General features: G+C 56.1%; 2 protein-coding genes across 11 annotated transcripts; one reads left to right on the top strand and one right to left on the bottom strand.

The window, feature by feature from the left end:
* Positions 1 to 6464: 6464 nt before the first annotated feature.
* On the top strand, positions 6465 to 15372 carry SLC2A6 (solute carrier family 2 member 6). Of its 8 annotated transcripts, none has more exons than XM_083807539.1 (11): positions 6465 to 6488; positions 6842 to 7005; positions 7604 to 7766; positions 7851 to 8057; positions 8628 to 8727; positions 9028 to 9239; positions 9397 to 9549; positions 9636 to 9744; positions 9964 to 10137; positions 10428 to 10573; positions 10660 to 15372. In XM_083807539.1, the coding sequence occupies exons 2-11, from the start codon at positions 6905 to 6907 to the stop codon at positions 10813 to 10815; spliced, it is 1521 nt and encodes a 506-aa protein (XP_083663665.1). In that variant the 5' UTR covers positions 6465 to 6488; positions 6842 to 6904; the 3' UTR covers positions 10816 to 15372. The 8 variants fall into 8 exon arrangements, with proteins under 8 accessions (XP_083663665.1, XP_083663669.1, XP_083663664.1 ...); XM_083807543.1 differs by having other exon boundaries at positions 6472 to 6488; positions 6859 to 7005; XM_083807538.1 differs by lacking the exon at positions 6465 to 6488 and adding an exon at positions 6493 to 6610.
* A 234-nt stretch (positions 15373 to 15606) lies between these two features.
* Positions 15607 to 23361, bottom strand: CACFD1 (calcium channel flower domain containing 1). Of its 3 annotated transcripts, none has more exons than XM_083807547.1 (5): positions 22270 to 23361; positions 17362 to 17434; positions 16786 to 16939; positions 16593 to 16700; positions 15607 to 16484 (listed from the first exon to the last, which is right to left on the bottom strand). In XM_083807547.1, the coding sequence occupies exons 1-5, from the start codon at positions 22391 to 22393 to the stop codon at positions 16431 to 16433; spliced, it is 513 nt and encodes a 170-aa protein (XP_083663673.1). In that variant the 5' UTR covers positions 22394 to 23361; the 3' UTR covers positions 15607 to 16430. The 3 variants fall into 3 exon arrangements, with proteins under 3 accessions (XP_083663673.1, XP_083663674.1, XP_083663672.1); XM_083807548.1 differs by having other exon boundaries at positions 16786 to 16879; XM_083807546.1 differs by having other exon boundaries at positions 16786 to 16911; positions 22270 to 23248.
* Between the last annotated feature and the right edge of the window lie 800 nt (positions 23362 to 24161).

The raw sequence follows: 24161 nt of genomic DNA, 5'->3' as shown, positions 1-24161 counted from the left end.
CTGCTGGTGCCTGCAAAGCCCCCGTGCAAACGGCGGTGGCCTCGGGTGCAGGATGGCCCTGGGCACCCTGCCTGCGGGCTCAGCCCCCCGCCGCTTTGAGTGCCACAAGGAGTTTTTTCATCCTAAGGTGACTGGGGTGGGAAATGCTACCCGAGAGGTGACGTGTCCCACGCGGGGATTCTCCCTGGGTGGATGCCATCGGGCTTCAGGAACCCGCATCGGCGGTGCCTGGGTCGGAGGGGTCTGATCCTGCCCACAGAGTGATCTGGGTGCGATGGGCAGGTCAATGAGCACTGAGGACGCCCATGGGGGGAGCCGAGCACCCAGCACCCCTTGGAGCATCCCCAACACCCCGCACCAGCCCTCACCTCATCAACCCAATGCCCGCAGCCCCCCGAAACCCACCACAGACCCCAGCACCCCTTCGGCAGCCACGCCTGGATGCCGACACAGCTCGAGGCCGCTGGCACGCGCCCTGGCACCCACGGTCCCTCCGCCCCAGCCCTCCTGATTTCGCCATTTGCCGCGCGCCAGAGGCGCAGCGCCGCGCTCGCGAGGGCTGCCATCTGCTCCTCGTTAGGAGGGGCAGACAGCCCAGCGCAGGAGTCTGAGCGCTAATCTCCTTTCCAGTTGGTATCCGTCAGCAGATGTACAACAAGTGGTCGGATATTTCAGAGGGCATGTGCGCGACGGAGGAGGCTTTAGCTTTTTTCCACCCGCGGGGCCGAGGCTTCGCCGGGCGCACGCGGAGCCCGGCGGCAGGTCCCGGCGCAGCGTCGAGGCTGCCAGCTCTGCTCCGCCGCCGCGCTGGTTTGTTTTACCAAGGTCTTTCTTGGAAGAAGCGGTGATGAAGTTAACAGCCTGCGAGCCGTAATTGGCTCGCATTAAATCAAGGAAACGATATGTTTTGTTTTGCCCTTTTTTTTAAACAAAAAGAAGGAAAAAAAAAAAGTCATATTAAACGGGAAAAAAATGCGCGTGGCCAAGGAAGGAGCAGGCGGCAGCTCTCAGGAATTTAGGGGGAGATTTGTGTCCCTAGGAATAAAGAAATCCAGCCCTTGCCATCAAAAAAAAAAAAGCAGCCTCATTTTAAAATACTCAGCACAGATGCCCATGGGCAAGGGAAGGGGTCTCCAAAAACCCCAGACAGTGGCCCCACAACAGGCACCGCTTCAGAGCCTGACAGAGTGGCTCAGGGAGTTAAGCTATATTAAGTTATAGGTATATTTAAACAAAATTCTTCTTAAATGTTGTTTTATATTTGTCTTATTTTTTTTACCTCCTTACCAACACAAGGTATTAAAAACTTTAACCTATATATCCAGAGCCATGTTAAGGCTCTTATATTCAGAAAATAAAATTTCTTGTGCTTGTTCTTTTTTACCTTTATTTTTAGCCCCTATGAACACGAGCTGAGCTGAATGAAGGCAGAACATCCTCCCAAGGCTGCAGATAAATTAAGCCATCGGGTCTGGGGAGGGGAAAGGCCCAGCCCCTACAGCCTGCCCCGAGACACCCCTGCAGCCCAGCAAGGCCCTGCTTTGTCCCCGAGCACGCTGCTGTAGGGCGCAGCCCTGCGCTCACCGAGGTTCCTGCAACACCAAGCGGGAGCTGTGTCCATCCGAAAGCACAGCATCTGCCTGAAGAGATGCACCCAGGACACTGCACGTGTGCTCAGCACCACTGCAAGCCATGGGCCCCGCTAGGTTTGGGGCACCAGGACCGCATGCCCTGCCCGCGCTGCGCACCAGGACCACCACCACGCACACGTCTCCTTCTGCCAGCACCGCCGAGGGCAGAGCCACAGGGGAAGGTGACATCTTGTAGCCACAGCACAGCATCCTTGGGGATGCTCAGCCCCTGCTTTCATGCTGCTGCTGCACAGATGTGCCTGCACGAAGCTCAACCACGAGCTTTGCCCAAGCAAGGCCAGACACCGATCTGTGCGGTGCGGGGACGCAGCGGGAGCACTGCCGGGTGCTTCTCTCCCTCCAGTCCCTGCTGTCCCGGAGCCACCACGGCCCCAGGGAAGCTCAGTCTGGGACACGTGGCACCTCAGCACTGCTCACCCTCCATCCCAGGCCAGCAGCCACCCAAAAACTGCAGCAGGAGATGCAGAGAGTGACTACAACGTGGGGAAGGCTATAAACTGCGATCCAGCCCGCGTCCCCTTTCGCTCCACGATTCTCCAGGCTCACCTCCACCTGTTCAGGGGCACTGGAAGTTGTGCTGGGACTCGACGCTTCCAGCGCCCTGAAGAAAAGCCTGGCAAGCAGGGAAAAACATCCTGCTCTTGGTAAGAATTTGGACAAAAGGTAGATCCCACGGGCAGCTGAAGTTCACCCACATCTTCCAGCACAGCCCTGCTTTAACCAGGATGAAAATGGGACACCAAAACCCCTTGTTAAAAAAAAAAAAAGGGGGGGGGGGGGGTGGAGGTGCTAGCAAGTTTTTCCATTGTGTATCAACCAGGAAAACCCCCAAACTCAACACTTTTGGAACTTAACACGCAAACAAACAAGAACATTCGATAGGAAACTCTAATTTTGTTTGGAAATGTCATTTCCAAATCGCACATGAGAAATCATGCTTCGACCCAGCCCTGCTGACAGGCAAATATTTATCCCCACAAAATTTCCACATAAACCCGTCCCTGTTGTCAGTAGGTCCGGGCGCCGGCAGCAGAACAGCCACGGGATGGGAGGAGGCGGTGCGGGGACACGCAGCCCTGCCCGGCGGGGTCACGGCAGAGCCCCGCGAACGCCATCCGCCTCCTCGAGCCCCGCTCTGAGGCAAGATTCAGGCTTTTCCGACACATTCGTAGCGAGTATCTAGTGTTTTTCGAAACTCCTGGTACCATTTTTTCCAAGACCTTAAACGCAGGGCCCTGCTCCTGAACCCCGCAGCACTCCATCATCCAGCCCCGCGGCAGCGCGGATCCCTCCCGGCACACATTTCTCAGTCGACCAGGCGGAGTCGTTCCTTTGCTCTGTGTTTGGATACTTACAAAGCCATTACCATCTCTCGCATGCACATCCATCATCAAGGCTTCGAACTCCAGAAAAGTCCCCAAAAAACGATTTTCCACTCACCATGCAGCCTGCCAGGCTCTGTTCTTCTACTCTGCCTCCCTCCATCCATTGAAAAACATTTCAGCAAGTTCCGAGGCCAACAAAATAAACAGATGGCAGCCTGAAGAGGTGGTGATTTTTTTTCTGGAAGGGGGGGGGAGTGTGTTGAGGGATGCAGCAGAGAAGAGCTGGCTTCCTTCTGGCTGTTCGGAAAAGCCAGGCTGGGGCTGCAGGCACCAGTGCCCCTTTGGAGCACGACACACAGACCCCATTCTGCAAAGCCCTCGAGCCTCGGCGGGCTGGGGGGGGAGCAGAGAGCCAGAGCTCTGCGCTGACCCCCACCTCTGCAAGCCTCCCCCCCCACCCTCAGAACTGCCCTGGAGCCCATGCGTGCCGTTTGCCCACGTTTTGCAAGGATCCTGCTCACCAGAAGAGCCCCGCATCGCACCGATGGCTCCTGGTGGGGACCACGAGCTCCCCAAAAGCACCCACGGAGCAGCTGCAGGCGTGAGATGCCAAATTTGCTGCGGCCACACGGGGCGAGGGGGATGCAGACCATCAACCATGCCCCAGCACAGGGCACAGCACCCCTGGGGCAGGCACCAAGCGTCCGTGCGTCTCGCTGCAGCCGTCAGCAGGTCAGACACACGGGGAGGATTTATGAAGGGATGCGGCCAGACGAGCGATGGAGACAAACGGCCTTGAGGAGTGAACGGTCTCTCCCTTACAAGGGGGACAGAAATTAATTTATGAATTGGCTTAGTCAGGTTGCCAAGCGGCTTTGATGCACTTTGGTTTTTTTTTTGCATGTGCTGGTGAGCGATTGCACAGCTGTCAGAGGGGGAGGAAGATCCCGCAGAGCCGGAGCCATGCTCCACGCCGGCCGAGGCAGCCAGCGGCTCGCAGCAGGACCAGACTGCCTGTCCACCAGGCTGCTGCCTGCACAACACGGGTGTCTTGTCCCCTCCTCATGTCACCCACGGGAGCCCAGAGCCATGTCCCACACCGCAGGAGCAGGCAGGAGCCCCGTCCGGTGCCCATGACCCAGCGCAGATGCAGAGCATCTTCTTTCACCCCTTGTATATTTTGGTAGGACCTACAGAAAGTCAGGAAGAGCTGCTGGGAGGCATGGAGCAGAGGCAGGGTGGTGGGGACGTAGGATGGGACTTGCCCAGAGGCTCAGCCCCAGCTCGCCGAGCGCAGACCCGCAGACACGGCTCCCCCGCGCTCCCAGCGTTACAGGTGCTTGGAGGGTTTTCAAGACACGCAGCAATTTCCTGCCCGAAGCAGTTGACAAATCTGCGCAGAAACTGGATAAGGCTTCGTGTTTCAGAGATCCGACGGCTCAGGGCTCCTCTCCAACGCGCTGCTTTGCCCCAGATAGGAGAGGAAGAGCTTGGGTTAAGCATTCCTCTCTTTCCTATGTCCAAGTGGCTTCAGGTTTAGGACAAATGCTGCATCCTCCCACGAGGTCTGCAGCAAGCTTATGCAGCTGCCACATGCCCAGGAGGTGCCTCGGGCTCCCCCAGCCCCGTGGGTCCCATCCCCATCCCACCAGTGCTCCCAGTGCCCCCTACCCTGCACCGCCCCAGGGGCTCCCAAAGCAGGAGGTGGTGGCGCACGCAGACGGCCGTTTTGTGGCAGCTAGCTCCCAGCCATCCTCTCCCCATCCACCCGCCCCGACTGGGTCAGTGCCCAGCACTGCCGGCAGTGCCCCGCACGCCATCAGGACCCATCATCTGCTCCTGCTTCAGCTCCTGCCTTTGCAAGGGAAAGCTCCCAGCCCCTGGGAGACACGCAAGTCCAACCGATGCGCAGCCAACAGAGCAACAAACCCACGAACACAGCACAAAAGCCTTTCTTCCAACCATCCCCAAGCACGCCACGGACAAGCAATGCATGTTTGGCACCCTTGCTGCAAGCAGCATTGGTCCCAGCAGGGTCCACAGCCAGGCACAGAAACCCCCCCCCCCGGGAGCACAGAGCTGGAGTGACCCCGCACGGGGCCGCACGCTCAGCCCCGGAGAGCAGCCACCAAGCAGCTCCTCCAGCAACAAGACAACCATGGAAGAAGCCAAAAAAAAAGCTAATTCAGCCCACAGCTGGGATCTTCGTAGCACACACGAGGATCAAGAGTAAAAAAAGAAAGAGAAGAGCCTTACCTTGTATCAGCCTCAGACCCCAGAGACCTTGCAGCGACCACCCCTGGGCTCAGCACCTGCAGGCAATCTTCATCCAGAAAGGCTCACGGAGGGGATTTTACTCCTCACAGGGCTGACAGACAGCTGCTTTGGGGTGGAACGTGGTAAATATTGCATTGCGGAGACTCGGTATTACTGATTTGGGGAAAAGGCTGAGGCCTGGGAGGGGCAGAGGGGACAAAGAGTAATTGTCTCCAAGAGCGGCCTCGGGGAATGTGAAGAGGAAGGATGCTACAAATTCACACAGCAGTGAATTCGCAGCATCCTTCCTCCTCAAATTCCCTCCGTATCAGCTGTCCTTGCAGATTTTCCACTGTCTACAAGATACACCCAGCACCAATGCCTCCTGGCCCCCAGCACCCTGTGCAGGACCACGACCCGGCACAGAGCAGTGCCACCACGGGCCCAGACACACGGCACAAAGCGCGTGCCATGGAGGTGACCGGTGGTGTCCGCAAACAGAGGGGACACCCAGGGTGCGGGTACCAGCCCCAGGGGAGGCAGCAGCTCCCTGCACCGGGCTGGAGGCTGTTGTGACACCTCCACTCGGACCAACTCAGCTCTGGGAATTTTTTGGATGAGCTGGCCCGCTGCAGCCTTGGACGTCCCCTTGCTCCGTGACCTTTCTCTTCCCACAGAGAAATCCCAGCCCCGAGCGGCTGAGTCAGCGGTAAATCCCCAGCATCGATCAGGCACTGAACGCGGAGCGGGGCGGCTGCGGAAGGGGAAGCGGGCTGCTCGAGGCGCTGCACGGAGGGAAGGCACCGCGAGCCACGGCAGCACCAAAGCATTGCTGGGGCTCCCACACGGACTTGGGGTGCAGAAACCACCCAGGAGGTTTCCAAAAGCACCGCGGATTGAGGCGAATCATGGAAACAAGTGAATTAGGGAAAGGTGCCTTTTAGCTAATTAAAGCTGAATGCAAAGCCAGCAGTCCCCCCTCTGCCCTACAGTGAGCTCGGAGCACGCAGCCCCCAGGAGCTGCAGATGCCCAGCACAACTCTGCCGGCAGGGTGGGGGCAAAGCCAGCCCCCAGCAGCTCCCATCGTGGCAGCAATGCCACCCTCCCCTCATCCATCCTCATCAGTGCTCATCATTGCCCCCACCTGCTCCCTCGTGCCCCCCTCTTTGCTCGCCCCTCTCTCGTTTCCTTCCCTTCTTCTTCCTCTGCTCTGCTCTGCATTGAAAAACCTTCCCTGCAGTGGGCCACGACAATGTAATTTACCCCAGCAGAAAAAAAAAAACACAGCCCTTCTTCAGCCTAGCTGCTTCTGGTTCCTCAAGGGGAGAGGTGTGACCTTAGCGAAAGGACTTTTCTGCTGGGGTAGAAGGGTTTCGGTGAGGATCAGCCCTGTAAGTGCCGCTGTGGTGGTGTTGGGGGCGGTCAGCAGGGCTGGCCGGGTGCACGGGGAGGGCTCGCAGAGCGCCCTCATCTCCCCGTGGCTCCCCATCTGCTGACTTTCCGGCCCCACCAGTTTCCTCTCCAGAAGCCGGCCACGCGCGAGCCCACAAGGCGCAGATTTCTCCGATTAAGCAACGCCAGACGGGCCTCTCCCCTTTCATTTTCAGCTGCCTCTTCCTCCCAGGCCCCAGAACCTGCCTCGAGCATCCGGCACCGGCCGTGCCACCGCCATGGAGCCGAGCGCACGGGAGCCCCTGGTGAGGAAGCCGAGCTCCTCGTACCGAACCTTCCCCGAGGGCGTCAGCAAGAGGCTGGACAAGGAGTACCTGCGGTGAGAGCCGGGCTGGGGCCGTGGGGCTGGTGGCGGGGTGGCTGTGTGCCCCGTTTTGGGGCTGGGGAGCGGGTGGGAGAGCTGCTGCCCACCGCTGCTGCTCCCCGGTTGTGTTTTGAGGGGGCCTCATCCTGCCTTGGGCTTACGGTGCTGTGTGTGCCTGCCGTGGGTGGGTGGGCTTTGGGGTGTCTGATACTCATGGGGTCCTGCTGTGGGATGGGGGCCCTGGGGGAAGCCCCCTTCTCTCTGCTGTGAGCTTGTGCCTTTCTCACTTTGTTTCTTGGCTGACAACCGCCCGGCCACCTGGAAAGCATCGGTGGCACCCGTGGAGCTGGGTCCTGCTCTCACCCGCCCCGGGAGCCGTACAGCCCTGGCACGATGGGCAGACCCAGCACGGCAGAAGCGGCTGCTCCTCGGCTCAGAAAAAACCCACCAGCCAGGGCCCTTCCCCAGGAAAACCCCTCCGTGGCTGGCCGGGAGCCTCGGCGAAGGGCAGGGCTGGGCTGCAAGGGGGGAAAGCTGCAAAAAGGGCGAGCTAAACTTCCCGTCGGGTGCCGTTGCGGTGTCCAACACGTCCTTCTTGCTCTATCCCCTTCAGAAGCCTCCACAACAAGCGGCTCTACCTGGCCGTGTTCGCCGCCGTCCTCGGGAATTTCAGCTTCGGCTTCGCCCTGGTTTACACCTCGCCTGTGATCCCCGCCCTGGAGGCTCACCCCAACCCTGCGCTGAGGCTGGACAGGCACAAAGCGTCCTGGTTTGGGGTGAGGAGCGGGATCATCCCTGCTGTGGGGTGCACGCAGGGACAACGGGGACCCACCAAAGCTCCTCTCTCTATGTCCCCGCAGTCGGTGTTCACGCTGGGGGCGGCGGCGGGGGGGCTCAGCGCCATGCTCCTCAACGACCGCCTGGGCCGCAAGCTGAGCATCATGTTCTCGGCGGTGCCCTCCGCCGTGGGATACGCGCTGCTGGCCGGAGCCCAGGGCATCGAGATGCTGCTGCTGGGCCGCGTGCTGACGGGCTACGCCGGTGGCGTGACGTCCGCCTCCATCCCGGTAACGCGCCCCGGGAGGGAGTTTGTCAAGGGGGTGGCAGGATGGGAGGTGAGGGGGGTGCAGGAGCTGAGCCTGGGGTCTCCTGCTCCTTTGGAGGCATCAGCAGAGCTTTGGGGCTGCGGATGGGCTATAGGGGATGGGAAGGATGCACCAGGTTAGTGGCTCCCCGCACGGCCAGCCTGAGCTGCCCCCATGCTGCTGGGGCTTTTCTGCCCACAGAAAGTGGAAGGCAGGTCCTTGTTCCCTGCCCTGTTCCTCCCCAGCGCTGTTTCCTCGATTTATCAAATGATACGCAGAGGAAGGCGAGGATTGAGCAACCCTCGGGCACATCTTTACAGTAACTGGAGTCTGAGCATGCACTTCTCCTGCACCAGGCGAGGGTGGGTGCGGGTGGGATGGGTGCCACAAGGCTCTCCTGCCCTGCTGCAGGACCAGCTCCTGCAGGTTCCCCCTCCCGGAGGACAGATTTCCCAGCACTTTGGGTTTCCCTGGCTGTGAGGCACGGCAGGACAGGTTTTGTTGGTGCTGGCTGCGTGCTGCAGCTCCGCTGTGTGTGCTGTCCTGCTGCAGGTCTACATCTCGGAGATCTCCCACCCTGGTGTCCGAGGCATGCTGGGCGCTTGTCCTCAGATCATGGCAGTGCTGGGCTCCCTCATCCTCTACGCGCTGGGCAAGTATCTCGGTGTTTGGTGGGCAGGAAAGCCCCAGGGGACCCTAGGGAAGGCGGGTTTATTTTAAACAGCTTTCCTAGTGAGTTGCTGGATCTGTTCCCCTCGCAGCCACCACCACGGGCGTGCAAGGGGCTCGGCCGAGGTTTTGTCAGGGCTGAAGAGCAGCACACCGTGAACTGTTGTTCTGGTTTTTCCCTCTCTTGCTTTGTTAAATCTCTGCTGTTGGGGTGCCGGCACTGCAGCAAGGCCAGGAGGCCTTTCCCTGTGCTTTCCCTTCCTAACCTGGCTGCCTCCCGCAGGGCTGCTCCTGGACTGGCGCTGGCTGGCCGTGGCAGGGGAGGTGCCGGTGCTGGCCATGATCCTCCTGCTCTGCTTCATGCCCAACTCGCCCCGGTTCCTGCTCTCCCAGGGGAAGGAGGACGAGGCCCTGCAGTCGCTGTGCTGGCTGCGGGGCAAGGACACGGACTACGCCCGGGAGTACGAGCAGATTAAGGACAGCGTGAGGAAGCAGGTGAGGAGAGCACGGGGCTCACCTCCAGCACATGGGAGATGTAAGATGAAAATGGTCAAGCCCAGCATCCTCTGGGCATCTCCCAAGCTGCTTCCTGGGTGCTGTGGTTGTGCCCAAGGGACTAATATATTGTCTTTCTGGCTTTGTCCCCTCCCAGAGCCGGCGGGTTTCCTGTGCTGAGATCAAGGACCCCTTCATCTACAAGCCCATCCTGATTGCCGTGGGGATGAGGTTCCTGCAGCAGCTCTCCGGGGTCACCTGTGTCCTCGTGTACCTGCAGCCGATATTCAAGAAAACGGCTGTCATCCTGGTGAGCTCGGGTTGCCCTGTCATCAGGGATCTCTGCCCTTTCCTGGGTCTCCCCTCTCAGCTTCCCCACGGCTCTTGCTGTTGCAGAAACCAGAGTACGACGCAGCTCTTGTCGGCCTGGTGCGTCTGTTCTCGGTGGCGATTGCTGCTGTGTCGATGGATAAAGCTGGCAGGAAGATTCTTCTCTTTGTGTCGGGTAAGTCTCTCTGCCGTGATGTGCAGGGGAAATCTTTCTTCAACTATTTCCAGGAGCTCTGCAAATGTGCAGGAGTGGGAATTTAACCACACGGGGCTCAGGATGGGTCTCTGGTGGTGGCTCAGCTCCTGAGCAGAGGTGACCCTAGGGGTTTGGACAAAATCACAGAAGGGGATCGCTCACCCCTCAGTCCCATGGTGCTGTTGCATCTCTCCACAGCCGGTGTCATGTTGGCCTCCAACCTGACCATGGGGCTCTACATCCACTTCATTCCCTCTTCTCAGAACGGCACCATCGCCAACAGGACCCTGGCGAGCTCTGCCAGCCCTCCTGCTGAGTCCATCAACTACATCACCCTCATCCCCCTCCTGGCTACCATGTTCTTCATAATGGGTAGGTGCAGGGGGCAAGAGCCCAGGACCACAGCACGGAGCAGGGAACCAGCCTGGGGAATATTTCTCCTCCAAGGCAGGGTGATATGGGGCAAGGGGTTTGGGATTGGGATCAGGAGGCTGAGAAAAATTGGCATTTGAAGTCGCTTTTCAGGACTGACAGTGTACATGGGGAGAAAATAATGACTGACTGACAGGGGAGCAGGGCAGGATTGTGCCAGGCTCTCCTGTGCTCCCCTAAGGGGCTCTGAAGCCTCAGCAGCCTCACCTTACCCTCTCCTATCCCTGCAGGCTATGCCATGGGCTGGGGCCCCATCACCTGGCTGCTGATGTCGGAGATCCTCCCTCTGAAAGCCCGGGGGGTGGCCTCAGGCCTCTGCGTCGTCGTGAGCTGGCTGACAGCCTTCACCCTCACCCAGTTCTTCCTCCGGGTCGTGGTGGGTACTGTCCCGGGGGGTGTCCAAGAGCTCTTCCTCAGAGCCCCCGGTGCTGGCTCACATCTGCTTTCTGCCCCGCTTCCCAGGAAGCCTTCGGCCTCGAGGTGCCGTTCCTGTTCTTCGCTGTCATCTGCGCTGGGAACGTCTTATTTACAGGCTGCTGCGTCCCAGAAACCAAAGGCAGGTCCCTGGAACAGATCGAGGCCTTCTTCAGGACCGGGCGGAGGTCGTTCATGAGGTAGGAGCTGCCGGCTGCACCGGGCCGCCAGCCCACATGCTCAGGGACTAGAGAGAAAATGGCTGTGGTGCTGGAGGTGGAAGCTGGAGGTCTCCGAAGATGGTGCTTCCCCCCCAGGGGAGAGGAACAGGCGGCAATGACTGTATTGCTTTGGACATGGGTATTGCCAACCCAAACTCTACCTTCTCTCCCAAGTCACTCAGCACTACCCGGTGCTCTCGGGGCAGCATGTCAGCCCGAGGCATGGGACCACGTAACCGGCGCCAGGCTGGGACTAAAAGCATTCTGGAAACTAAAATGTGCGGCTGTGGACAAGAGACCTCGCACGTCCTTAGCGCAGCAGCCACCCAAGCAGCCCCAGAGCCCCCAGGCTTTGGCTGGAGCAGAGTTAACAGCTGTAGCTGTGCTGGCACCCATTCAGCATGTAGTTGCAAGAATAAAGCAGTTTTGCCTCCAAGTGCAAGATGTTGCCTTGGTTTGCAGAGAAGAAAGCTGAAGGGGGGTGGGAGGGGAGAGGCAGGCAGGGGCTGTGACTTGGGGATCGCAGCACCCTGCAGCTTCCCATGTGAGTCTCCTGTACCTGAAGACTTCAAAAAAAGGCGGAGCCAGATATTTTTGTATAAAAAAGCTGCCACATTTTATTGCTCTAAAAACACACATTACACTAGGAGCCTAATGAACAAGACCAACTACAGTTCACAAAGAAAATTCAAGACACAACACACAGCATGGGAACAGACAGACATTCAGCTGTAGTGCAAGTGATTCCCTGGAGGAAAGACACAGTAGGTACAGACTACGTCGTAGTGGGGCAGGTCCTTCCCGCCCCAGGGTTTTACACATCCAGGAAGGTGGATGTGCCCCATCACAGCTGTGTGTAGAGCTTCCACCTCCATCACTGAGATTTCAGCTGCATAGTTAGTAGCAAACTGCTCTCACCCTTTTCCTGATGTCCTGCAAGATTAAGGTCTTTATTTTTATTTTTATTTTTTTAAGAACCTAACCCTGGGTAAAGCACAGCTGCAGGAGGAGGTGGTTATGGCTGCAAGGAATGACTGGCCTTGCTGAGTACTGCATCCAACCTAACTCTTCCCAAAGGGGCAGAACAGCACAGGCTGAACTTGGAGATGATTTGCCTGAGCATTTGCCAGCCTGCTGAAATGCACTTGGCAACCTGAGGGCCTGTGGCTATGCTTGTGTCCTCCCATTCCTGATACACTTCAGCCTGCTGTGACAAGGAACCGGGGGGCAACACAGCATATTTGACCTGAATCTCAGGAAACACTAACTGCTATTTAGATCCCCTGCAGTAGAAGGTGCACCTCACCTCGGAGATGTGCTTTATCAGAGGATTAATTTAAAGCAGCCTAGGACAGAGGAAGAGAGATGGGCCAAAATCAAAACCACAGAGAAATTTCAGTATTAGACCAAACCTCTGCAGCCGAGACCTGTTTCCAGAAAGATGTCCAGCCCTGGCTGGAATATGACTGTTTCTAAGCATGGCCAGATTACAAGAGCTCTCAAGAGCCTCTGCTTTCCACTGACCTTCAGAAGATCAGGATCTCTGGCAGCCCTGTCCTAGAGCATTCTCTTTCTCACATGGCTATGTACCAGGTCTTGATATCTTCACTTCAGTGAAACCCTTCCCTGCAGACAGTGGATGTTTTTTCCTGAGAAAAAAAAAAAATGACAAAGATGAATAAAGCTTCCCAGGGCTTGGCCTAAGGAGCAAATGCCCGAACCACATTGGAGAAGAATTTTCTGAGTGATCTTTATTCCACAAAGAAAGCGTGAGGGTTTTTGCTACAACATTTAGAGTCTGAGAAATCACAGTGGCTCTTTCCAGAGGTAGAATGGTCTTTTTATTCACTGCACACACAGAAGAATCAATTGGTGTTACAAAACCAGCTCCTGCTTAGAGCAGCAAGGTCTGGGTACACAGCAGAAAGAGAGCTTCTGCCCTTCTCTGCGTGCCCAGGGGAGAACCCCAGGGGAACAGGGAGCTTATACGCACAAGTGCAGTAATTTCTGAGATTGAGTGGAACGCGGAGGAGACGCGTGTTGTATAAATGCACTTGGGTAAGAGCAGTGCACAGCTCAGACAGTGAATGGTGTAACAGTCCACTCCCAAGTGCACACTTACTGCTGGTTCCCAGCCATCTTTCCATACTCGCTGTAGTCAATGCACCACCTGCTACTGAGGTCTCACATAACAAAATTTCTGCCCCCTTCTTTCCCAAGAGGCCTCCAGAACCTCCTCCACGGAGACTCCTTAGATTAGTCCTCCAGCCTGCACACCGCCAGCTGGGACTGGGCTGATCCTGTAAAATAGCTAGAGCAGGACTTTAACTTCATTATTCTTGCACAGCTCCTAGCACCCTTCCTCTAAACACAACTAATAACCACCACGCACTGTGAATGGGCACCTTAACTACTGTGATACTACTACTCTAAAGGTCTTTTCTATCTCCACAAAAATAACCTCACACTGAGGTGAGACCAGCCACTAACTCAGCACCGCTCCCAAAACCCATGGGTGCTGCAGGCCCCGCACACAGACTTCACCAGACCAGCAACAGCCGCATCTGGCTTGGGTCCTGCTGCATCACAGCCAGCCAACAGTCCCCAGAGCACCCGCTCCAGATGTGCTCACCCCAATATTGCAGCATCTGTAGAGTCAGCGCTCTCGGAGCACGGATCCCAGACACCTCCTGTTCAGGCAGGCACGGAGACGCTGAGCAGAACCAGAGGCGTTAGCGTTGTGGCCACAGGAGAGCTCAGCTCTGGCAGAAGAGACCCTGAGGCTCATTTTCAACAAAAGCACACCCACAGCTCGGAGCTGGGCTTTGCATCCTGCTAATGGTGGCAGAGCTACACAAGTTGTTAGCTTGCCTGGTCAAAGTTGGCTGCTGTGATACGCAGCGTGATGGCACTGCTGGCACCCCAGGGACTTCTGCCGCTGGAGCGAACGGAGCAGAGGTAAGCCAGCAGGCAGACAAAGCCAGCAAGGGCCCTGCTGTTCTCCTGGTTCATCCCTGTGGGCGTAGATCAGACCGCAAGGGTTACCCTATTGCCTCTGCTTTGCCTTCCACCTGCGGAACTACTCGCAGAGCAAAGCAGTCACTACCAAAGACATGTGCGTCGCTACGTGCGTCGGTCCTCTACTAAACACTACTTAACTCCCCAACCCCTTGAAATCAACTCGGATGTCCTGCTCGCCAGGCAGGACTCGGACTCTGCAACGCAGCCACCCGAGGAAGGTACTGGGGACAGGAGGAGCAGAGAGGCTATGATCACTGAGGCTTCACTCGGAGGTGTCTGGGGGTGCATCCCCCTGCGCCACCCCACTGCTGCGGGCTGGGGTCCCTGCGCACGCACGCACAAGGAAAGCCAATGCCCCACATATTGCACGCAGCCACAGGACCAGCCCGGAGCTGGGGGCTCCGAAACGGCAGAGGCTTTATTGAAACAAGCTGCATCTGCGCTGGCGGTGCCTATTCTGCGCCCCAGACAAGCTGGTGTCAGAGCAATTACAGCTCAGAGGCCCGGGGGAAAAGGGGCTTAGCACGAAGCGGCTGCCCAGCATCCAGCTGCGAGGGCGTGTGTGTGCAAATAAAGCCAGGCCACATTCCTGCCTGGTGCAAATCTTCACACCTCCCTGAACGCCGCGGAAGAAACAAGAAATGCCATTAGCTGGCAGCTTAGCCCCCCGGCCCCCAGGGGCTGCGCTGCTCCTGCTGCAGTGCCCACGTGCACCAGTACCTTGCCATCCTCTCCTGCAGCTTCTGATGATGAACAGCACCCAGTCACCAGCAGCACAACCCCTCTGGCACCCTGGTAATTTGAATGGGACCATGAAGGGTCAGGATGCAGCAGGAGCCCAGCTCCCAGCACAGGACGGTGACAAGAGGCTGCCGCTGCTCGCCAGAGCTGCCCGCTGCCTTCACCGAGCACAAACCCTCCAGCCCAGCAGGGAAAAGCAACTTCGGCCACATCGGCAGCCATAAGACAAAGGGATCGAAGGGCAGCACGCTTTACAAAAGTCTGAGAAACACTCTGAAGGCTGAAATGGGATTTTACAGTACCCCAGTTACAGCAGCCAGGGTTCTCCCTGGGTCCAGAGAGAGACCCCCAAAATGAGACGATGCTTTCCTTCGAATGACAGGGAAGGGAGCGCTCCTTTCTCCTACATTCAGAGAAAGCAAGGCCCATCAAAACACATAAATATGTAGAAATAAGTTATTCTCCCTTTTCCTAAGTAAAACAGAAAACAAATAAATTAACCGCCCCCAGAAGAAACTGTGATGAGAAGCATGGGACCTGGACCTAGTGAGCAGTTCTGTTCTGCCTGACACAAAGCAAACAGAGAAAATGGCAGGAGCACCGCTGACAGAGCTTGGAATAAAGCAGCAAAACGCCCAGGACAATAACCTGCTATCCCCACCGAAACTGGTACAGATTTCTCTGTTTGCAAAGGAAGGATATGCCACCTCCCCATACAAAACCAGCCCAGGACTGATGTAAAAAAGCATGAGCCCGATGAGAACAACTGTACCAGACAAGCAAAAAGCAGGTCCCACACGCAGAGGAACAGGCTGCAGGAGCAGACACGGGAAGGGAGAGATAACAAAGCGCAGTCCCGGGCTCACGAGAGAAGGATGCTCACGTGCATCAGCAGCCATTACACCAGCAAAAAAAACCAGTTGGCTCAAGCAATACTATCCTTTTTCAGCTGAGGTAAAGCAAACCTCCCTTCCCTTCCTCCCCAGTAAAAAGGTGAAGCTTAAGACAAGTACCCTTGTTCAGACTAAGCAATTAATGCATATAATTCAAGTAAATTGTAGAAACCGCCTGAAGCTGTATCCAGAGGAAGGGGAGACCGTACTTTACAGTTCCCAGGATCTGCCCCAGCATCTCTCGCAGCTTCTCTGCAGAGTGGCCATTGTCTTCACGTGGGTTTTTTGCTGCAAGTCCTTTACTGCGCAGTGATGTCTGATGCCCAGCCTAACTGGGCCCGTACTAAAACCTGCTCAATGGAAGAAAACCAAGCGTGAGCATCACCAGGTTTTGCTAAATGCTGGATTAGTGTTTTGTGCCACACCAGAGTGCATTACTTTAAAACGTGTAACATGACCAGTGGAGCCAGGCAGCTCCAAGAGCAGTTCCCAGTGAGCATGTTGCCCGCACTCAGTCCCCAGCAAAACACGGCAGGCTCATTATCCAGGCATCAAAACAGAGAAAGGCTACTTGTTTAGGCTTGTACAGCAGCACTCAAAGGGCCAGCACCTCTGCAGGGGGAAAAAAAAAAGGAAAATAAAAAGAAGGGGACTGTGAGATATTTGGTTCAGTGTTAAACCTCTGAGAGGGCGAGGAGAGAGCGGCCAACACGCTGAGGTCTGGCTGCTGGTGTGGGAGGAGGGCACAGCCCGCCCCAGCCCCTGAGATTTCCAGTTGCTGCAGTGTCCGGGGAAATAGCGGAGTAACAGAGAAGGGAGCAGGCAGAGGGAAGGGCAGAGTGGATTTCCGTATCTTCACCGACACCTCAGCGTCCAAGTGAGGTTCCCCTGAGCTCAGGCGCTTCAGAGGGCCTGTCCCTCCAGGGACCCCGTGAGCTTCTCTTCATCCATTTGCTTCTGCTGCTGGTGGATGCGGGCGTAGGAAATGGCATCTCCTCTGCAGAGAGAAGGGACAGTGCGGGAATGTGAGCTGGGAACGGACGGGGTGCGGGCTGGAGGGCCACCTTCCCCTTCCCTCCCCTCCACCAGCAGGCAGATCTCTTACTTCTTGCCGAGCGCCGACAGGCCGTAAAGCACCCCGGTTGCAAAGGCGATGGCATTTCCAAAGAGCGTGGTCAGCGTCAGGCTGAGCATGACGGGGAACACCGCCATCCTGAAAGAGAGAGAGGCAGCCCCGCGCTGGCTTGGGGAACGCAGCACCCAAAAGGCCCAGTGCCCGGCCCCGGGAGCATCCTCACCCGCAGTAGAAAGCAGCTTTCTGCCAGGGCCGCAGCTTGTCCGCCCTCGCAGACACGGCGTTGGCGAACTCGATGAACTGGCAGCAGAAGGGGGCTTCGCACAGGAACAGGACGAAGGCGTTGAGCCTCCAGGTAGAGCACACGAGAGTTAACACTGCCCCAGAGCGAGGGTCAGCCGTGCCCCCGGCCACACCAAAGCGGAAGCACGCAGCGGGGCTGGACCCCGCTTCCCTCTCCCCCCTTCTTGATAATTCCCAACCCCAGGCCCCAGATTTATTTTGGGTAAGGTTACTGCAGTATTTACCTAAAAAGGAGTGGGGAGGGGGGTAAGGAGAGAAGAGGAATATAAATGGGGACATAAATAGGATAAAGCCTGTGTCTCCACCGGTCTGACTGAGCAAGACCTGGCAATTCACGCCCGCCCGCAGGACAGGGCAGACATTTCACCTCAGCTCTGCCCCTCGCTCCGTGGTGCCTAATGGCCAGAATCACGGGGTACCCTGAGCGGGAAGGGACCCCCAAGGATCCCATCTCCCTCCCGGCAGAAAAAAAAAAAAAAGAACAAACTCCACTCACATCATCCACACGCCAGCTGCTATGTTCAGGGGGTTGATGGTGACGCAGTTCCACAGACCAGCAAAGGCACAGGCTGGAAGGCAAGAAGAGGCTTTCGGTGACCACAAAGACCCACGGGACAGTGGGGCCGGAGGCTGGCCAGCAGGGCTGGCTTCTCCCAGCTCCAGCCTGCCCTGCAGCCACACCAGCAGGGTTGTGCCCTCCTGTGCTTTGGGCTCATCTGTCCGGACAGACAGCGCTGGAGCTGCCCAGAAGGGTCCTTGCCTTGGCTGGCACCTCCGGGCACTGCAGAGCAGCATGCACAGACCAGCACAGAAGGGCTGATGGCCCGAGGAGAGCAGGATGCAGGTGGAGGGTTTGTTCCCATCCCACCTGGCCCAGCATCCACGTATCCTTCTGCTCTGAACGCTTGGTGCCTCAGTGTGACGCCTGCTCACAACAGTGTTTGCTTTTATGTGCGGTCACATACGTGGCACCCCGGGTTTTATTTGCAAAGGAACCACTGGTTTGCCCCAGGACTGAACAAAGACGACCCTGCAGGCACCCATCTCAGAGCAGCACGGGGAAAAGTTCAGCAAAAAAATTACTTGCAGCCCTTTCAGGCTGAAAATAAAGGAGAGGTGAACCCGGTCTTGGTCACACACTGCTAGTTCTGTGCAACTCTGCTAAAGATTGGCAGAAAAGAGCCAGTTTTGGGTCTCTGCTAATACAAATGGAAGTGGCTGCTGGCTAAAGCAAGGCCCAGAATAGCTCCTGCTCTCCTGAATTCGTAATGCCAGGAGAGGAAGCAGCCAGCAGCCAGGCTGCAGGCACCCACCTCCTGCCTCATTAAACTTGCAAAGAGCTCCCTGCACTCGATACGGCCCCTTTCCCCCGCTGACACCGAGAGGCTGCTGCTGCTCACCTGGGAACCCGAGCCCACGGGAGGGAGGGCGGCGAGGCAGGGGCTGCATCCCCAGTAAACAACAACACAGTGCAGAACCGCATCTGAAATTATACAGCCCTTAAAGGCTGGCCTGGGATGTGCAGCTGAATAATGAAGAGAGCGGTGTGAATGTGAGAATCAGCCTGGATCCAGGTATTTCTGAAGTCTGCTCATGTTTTGCTAAGGGAATCCCTGAGCAGGGCTGCTGTGAGCAGTCCTGACCTTCAAAAGCTTGGCACGAGTTTGTAAGGTTTCCTTCAGACATCCACTGCTGAATCCTCAAGGTTTCCTCAAGAATATTTACCCTTATTTACCAGACTGGGAAACAGAGCTGCAGGCCTATGATAGGACCAGGCTAAGGTCACCCCACAAGCAAGTGGCCCCCTGATTTTCGAAAACAACCAAACAGGTTTATTTTTAGAGGCTTCCTAGGACTGTCCCCTAGGACCCAAAATCTCCTGGAGATTCCTGCTAGAACAAGATCCCAACAGAGCAGAAATGCCACAGGACATGCTACCAGCCGCGCTCCAAGGGCACTTCTCATCCTCCCATCACAAAGGGATCAGTGTCAGTGTCCCTGCACTGCAGGGGGAAACTGAGGCACCGGGGTGGGATGATGCACACATGCAAACAGACGGAGAGCTGGCAAAGCACCAGCAAGCAGGATTGTAAGGAGCAGCAGGCAGGGACGTTTCTAACTCTGTGACCAAAAGCCTTGGATGCTCGCGGAAGAGGAGCTCAGGGGACTTGTGACACAAGTCCGCACCATGGACTTCTAACACTTTTTCTTCACAGAAAAACACACTTCTGAAAATAACCTTAAATGACTTTCAAGCATTTTATTATTAGCAGAACAGCAAAACCCAGCAGCACCTTGACTACCACTGAAAGGGCAAGGGCAGAGCCCTGCCCTGGTTAACAGCACAGTGGAGCAGAGCAGTGCAAGAGGTTCAGAGCTACAAAATCAGCCTCAACCACAGAGCAAACCTAGGGAGGCAGAATGTTATTTTCCAAGCAGGACTTTGGCCCTACTATTTTTTTATTTCTTTTTACCCTAGTCAATCAGGGTTTCGCTTTGTCAGGGCTTTGGTTCAGTTCTTCAAGTTTTGTTTTCATCCCAAAACAACCCTTGAGCACTGAACGTCCTCACAGGAGCCTCAGCGAAGCGATCGCCCTGGTTGCCAATGGACTAATGACCCAGCAGTCCTGAGCTGAGCGAGTCCCTACGTCAGCACGAGCACCAACCAGCAGGAAAGGAGTCAAAGGTTTATAATCGCAGGAGCACTGCACTCAGTGGTGGTTGCCAACAGCCACAGAGATAACGATTCGGTGACCTTCAGTCTCCTTTGCAGTGCAATGCATCCTGCGGCAGCCTGGCACATCCTGGTCCCGCTGGGGCAGGATCGGCTCCTGCCTCTGTAGCCAAAAGGGACGCGGAGCCAACCCAGAGGCTTCTTTTTGCACAACAAAGCCTCACAAGAGGCTTCAAATTCAGATAATGCTCGATGGCACGTAAGCTATGGAAGACAGTCCTGCCATTTGTTTAACTGCTGTCCCGTCCTGAGGCCCTGGGGAAGCACAAATAACTGGGAGCTAAAACGAGGAAGTAAAAAAAAAAAAAAAAACACACCACCCCCCACAAAGCCTCTATTCATTCCAAGCAGCTGGTCACTGTCCTCAATGCAACCCTATTTTTGCTCCTAGAGCATTTTACAAAAGCCACAGACTCCCATCGTCCTTTTACAAATGGGAACACAAGGGGGAGAGGGGACTCGGCCGAGGTCACCAAGCCAGGCTGTGCAGGAGCCAGAAACAGACCCTGAGCCTTGTTTGTCTCGCTTGTGCTCCACCTCCCAGCCCTTTCTGGCTTGATCTTGCTGGTTACAGGTGTTGGCACGTGGTAGGTGTCACCTCCCAGCCTCACCTCCACTGACAAAGTTTCCCATCCATCCTACAGGAAATTCTTCCTCCTGCACAAAATAACCCAGCCCTGTAGCAGCCACAACCCAGACGTCCAAAATCCTTATAAATGAGTTCTGTTCCTTCGTAGCGAGCTCTGAAATTAGAGGCACACTCCAGCCTTGCCTAGTTATCAGTCAGCCCTTGTCCTAACAGGCCACCTTCAACAAGGCGATGCTGAACAAGGAGCGTTTTGAGGAGGCCTGTCACCGGCACGCAGGATTGCCTCCTTCCATGACCTCCCGGGTCCCTGCTCCTACCAGGAGCCTGTGACCCCGGCTGCCTTGCTTTCTGCCCCACAGACACCACAAAGTGAGACTGCCCAGGCCACAGAGCAAGCTGTCTGACTCCCCGAGCCATCGGCAATCCTCCTGCCTGTTTCTTCTCCCACATTCGCCCAAACACGTAAAACTCTCAGCTTTCCTTTAAAAACAAGTCATGAGTTCTCCAAGCTGTGAAGAAAAGACTGAGAAAAGAATCCAAGTACAACTCGGCTGCTTTGAAAGCTAAAGACAGAGGGGAAAAATCTGCTTTCAAAGACTCGCGCTGCTTTCAAGCCCCTCGCGAGCTGCTCTGGCACGCGAGGCGGGCAGCGCAGCCACCTCCGGCTCTGTACCCTCCATCCACATCCCCCGAGCCGTGCGTGGGCCAAAGCCACGTGAAGGGTGCCAAGGCCACAGCCCATGGGACCGACATCGCCCCACGGCCCCCTCATGGGAGCTGCCCTGGGGACACGGCCCTGCCAGCCTCCAGGCCTCCCGCCTCCACCAGAGGCCTCTGGTACGTGTTGCCCCGTAAGAGCAGCCCTGTGGAAACTTTTCACACCTCTGGAATTTCGGCACCTAAGATGCAAAAGCGAGAGCAGCGTTACGTTTTACCAGCATAGCCAAAAAGGGTTTTAAAGGGGCTGCCCAGTGGTTCCACAGCACACGAGGTGGGCTGCAGAAACGCCACGGCCTTGTACAGTCAAGTCCCGAGGCAGGAACAGGCATGGAAAGGGGGCAGGAAGAGAGAGGGATCAGACGAAACACTACAGCAGAGGGAATAAATCAGGGCTGACTGTGCTGGCTGAGAAACACTCTTGTTTTACTAGAAGTCGTGGACCTGAAGCAGAAGGAATTCTCCATCCTGTGCTCTGCAGGAGATCAGACTAAGCGGTCATAACAGTCCCTCCTGCTTTTAAGAGCTATTAATCTCCCCACAGAATGTAGCAAAACAGCACTACGGGACAAGCTGATTTCTGGCAAAGGTGCAAAGACTCTTTCCCTGGGAAAATTTTTTTCGGCAGCAGGTAATTCACAGCGCAGCCAACTCACTTCGCTGTACGCTGTCTCCCATCTTCTGCGCGTCCAAGACTAAACCCTTTAAAAAACACACAACACTAACCAAGGTCGTTATTCGCCTTCAAAAAACACAGCCAGGCCCTCCGTGATAAACGGCAGGAGTAAGAGGAAACATGCTCTGATGTTCAGAACAGGAAAGTTGCAGGAACACAAACACCTGACGGTCAGATAGGATGGAAGAATCAAACCCCAGGGCCCCTGTTCACACCCTGCACTTGACCCCGCTGAGCGTCCTGGTGCTCGCAATAAAACCATTGTCTAGTTTATCTGCCCACGGCCCTCCTGCAGGACCGGGGGCTTGGCTGCTGCTCCCACCACTCCCAGAGACGGGAGATGAGCTTCATCCAAGAAGAAACTCGAGGATTTGCAGATCCCCCCCGAGACATCCCTTCTCCCAGGTGCCAAAGTTCAGCGAGTTCAGCAACCACACAGCACACCTCTCACGTGCAAGCTAAAATCACCCCGCTTCGGGCTCGTCGTGGCTCTTCCTCCTGCCCAAAACGCAGCCAACTACACACGTAGAAGAGACACAAACCTGCAACCCCAAACTATTGTTCCGCGGCCCGCCTCCCCGTACACAAACACGACCCAGGGACGGGCAGGCACGACCCCTGCCACACGTTTTGCATGCACGAGCAGAGCCGATGGGGAACCCTTGGCTGCGAGGGAGGGGATACTTACACACGCCCCCGATGACCCCGGCAATCCTGCAGAGCCACCTGTACCACCAGGTCATGCCATCATCGGCGGAGGGAGCCGCTGGCTCAGGGGCTGCTGCTTGGAACTGGTCATCCTGAGAACTCATGGCCCCCCTGCTCCCGGGGGGTCAGGGGGCAGCTCCCCGCTCCCCACCCAAGCCCCAGCAGTGCGGGATGCCCCTCCAGGTGACACTCCCCCCCCCTCTCCAGCAAGGCCAGGAGACAGCCCCTAAACCCAGCCCTGCTGCCGGTGGGCCTCTCCCCGCACCCCCATGCACGGCCGGGCCCCCCAGGGCTGACAATGGACGGGCTCTGCCTGCAGCAGCGATGCCAGCGGCCGGGGGGGAGCAGCCTCCACGTCTCCCTGCCTATTGCATTGTGGGTCCCCTCCTCCAGCAGGGAGGGCTTTGATGTCACGCTCATTAAAAAGCCAGTGGGCAGAGCCGTGTGTGCATATTCATGGACAGCAGCAGGCGGGGAGGCATGCAGCCCATGGCGGGCCCTAGGGTGCACAGGGTGGTTGGCTCCGCTCGGGGCGAGGGCACGCGTCTGCCCCGAAAGGCACCCGTCATCTCACGGGGACTGGGACTGAGCCCCAGCCTCTCCTCCCAGCTGAGCTCTGGACGCACAAACCTCAACGTTCGGAAGTTTCGGCCAGGCTGATAACACAGCTTCTTGCCTCAAATCGCAGGGGGAGGCGTTGTGGGTGCCTCAGTTCTTAAAGCCATCTGTGTCCATAGCCCCCGTGCCTCAGTTGTACCAACAACGCAAGCACACAGCAGGCTGCACTCTGCTCTTACCTCTGTTTTCACTCCCTTTACCTCTCTGAGGACTGAGCTTTTGCTTCAGCAGAAGGTGAAGCGATTTGTCTAATGTTACGCAGTAAAGTCAGAAGTAGAGCAGGAGCCCTGGGTCCTGCTTCCCCTAACCACTACCTGCTGTTATCCCTGTGTATGCTAAGAGGAATGAGAAATTAATTTTTGAATGGATGAGAGTTGAATGTGAAAATTGTTACAAAAATTGTGCCCTCAAGAAAAAGCAAACCGCTCCCCTTAATCTGAATGGAATCAGGTTTTTAGAAAAGGGGAGTTGAAGTAGGACTTCTCATACCAGAGATGTCCCAGTTGGCAACCTGCTGGTATCCGAACAACTGGTACAGTGAAACACCCTTAATTCTTTTAAATTATAAAGGCAGCAGCTGCACATTTCGCAAATGAACACAGAGCATACGGTCAGTAATCAGAGCCCATCTCTGCAGACCAGAGACTCCGCATAGCTGATCTGGAACAAAAAATAGCAGTGAGACTTGGGATCCAGAGCTGAGTGGGAAGACAGATCCCATCTGCTAAAAGGTTACAAAAAAGAATTAAGAAAAGGATTTTTTTTTTTCATTACTGTTACGTCTCCTGTTAGACAGGAAATGAAGGCCCAGTGCCTGTATCACCCACGCACTGCAGTGGGACAGCTGATATATTCAGTTCCTCAAGGATCTTGCTTCAAGAATCTACTTTCTAGCTCTTCCAGGAACGGAACGTAAATCTGGAGGCTGGCAAGCAAAAAAATCCAGGCGGAACCAGCAAAAACCATTACTAAGAAGACTGAAGAAAATAAGATTTTGTGGTTGCAAAAAGATGTCAGAGAATTCAGCTGAAAGAAAGCAGAGGTAGGATTAAAACTGCCCAGGCAGAACCATTTATTGTATCCAGCGTGAAGGGTAGGGGCAGCCGTGTCCAGCCAGGCTTCAGGTCTGGAAAAGATCCCTTCAGCAGAACACTGAGATTTTGATGAGGACTTGTACCGAAGTAGGAGAATCCTTCAAAATGTTCAAGACATTAAATAAAACAAACAAACCACACAACAACTTTAGAAATATAT

Source organism: Anser anser, assembly GCF_964211835.1.
Source record: "Anser anser genome assembly, chromosome: 21".
Classification (NCBI taxonomy): Eukaryota; Metazoa; Chordata; class Aves; order Anseriformes; family Anatidae; genus Anser; species Anser anser.
The sequence above is the reverse complement of the archived record's forward strand: the minus strand, read 5'-3'. Positions and strand labels throughout refer to the sequence as shown.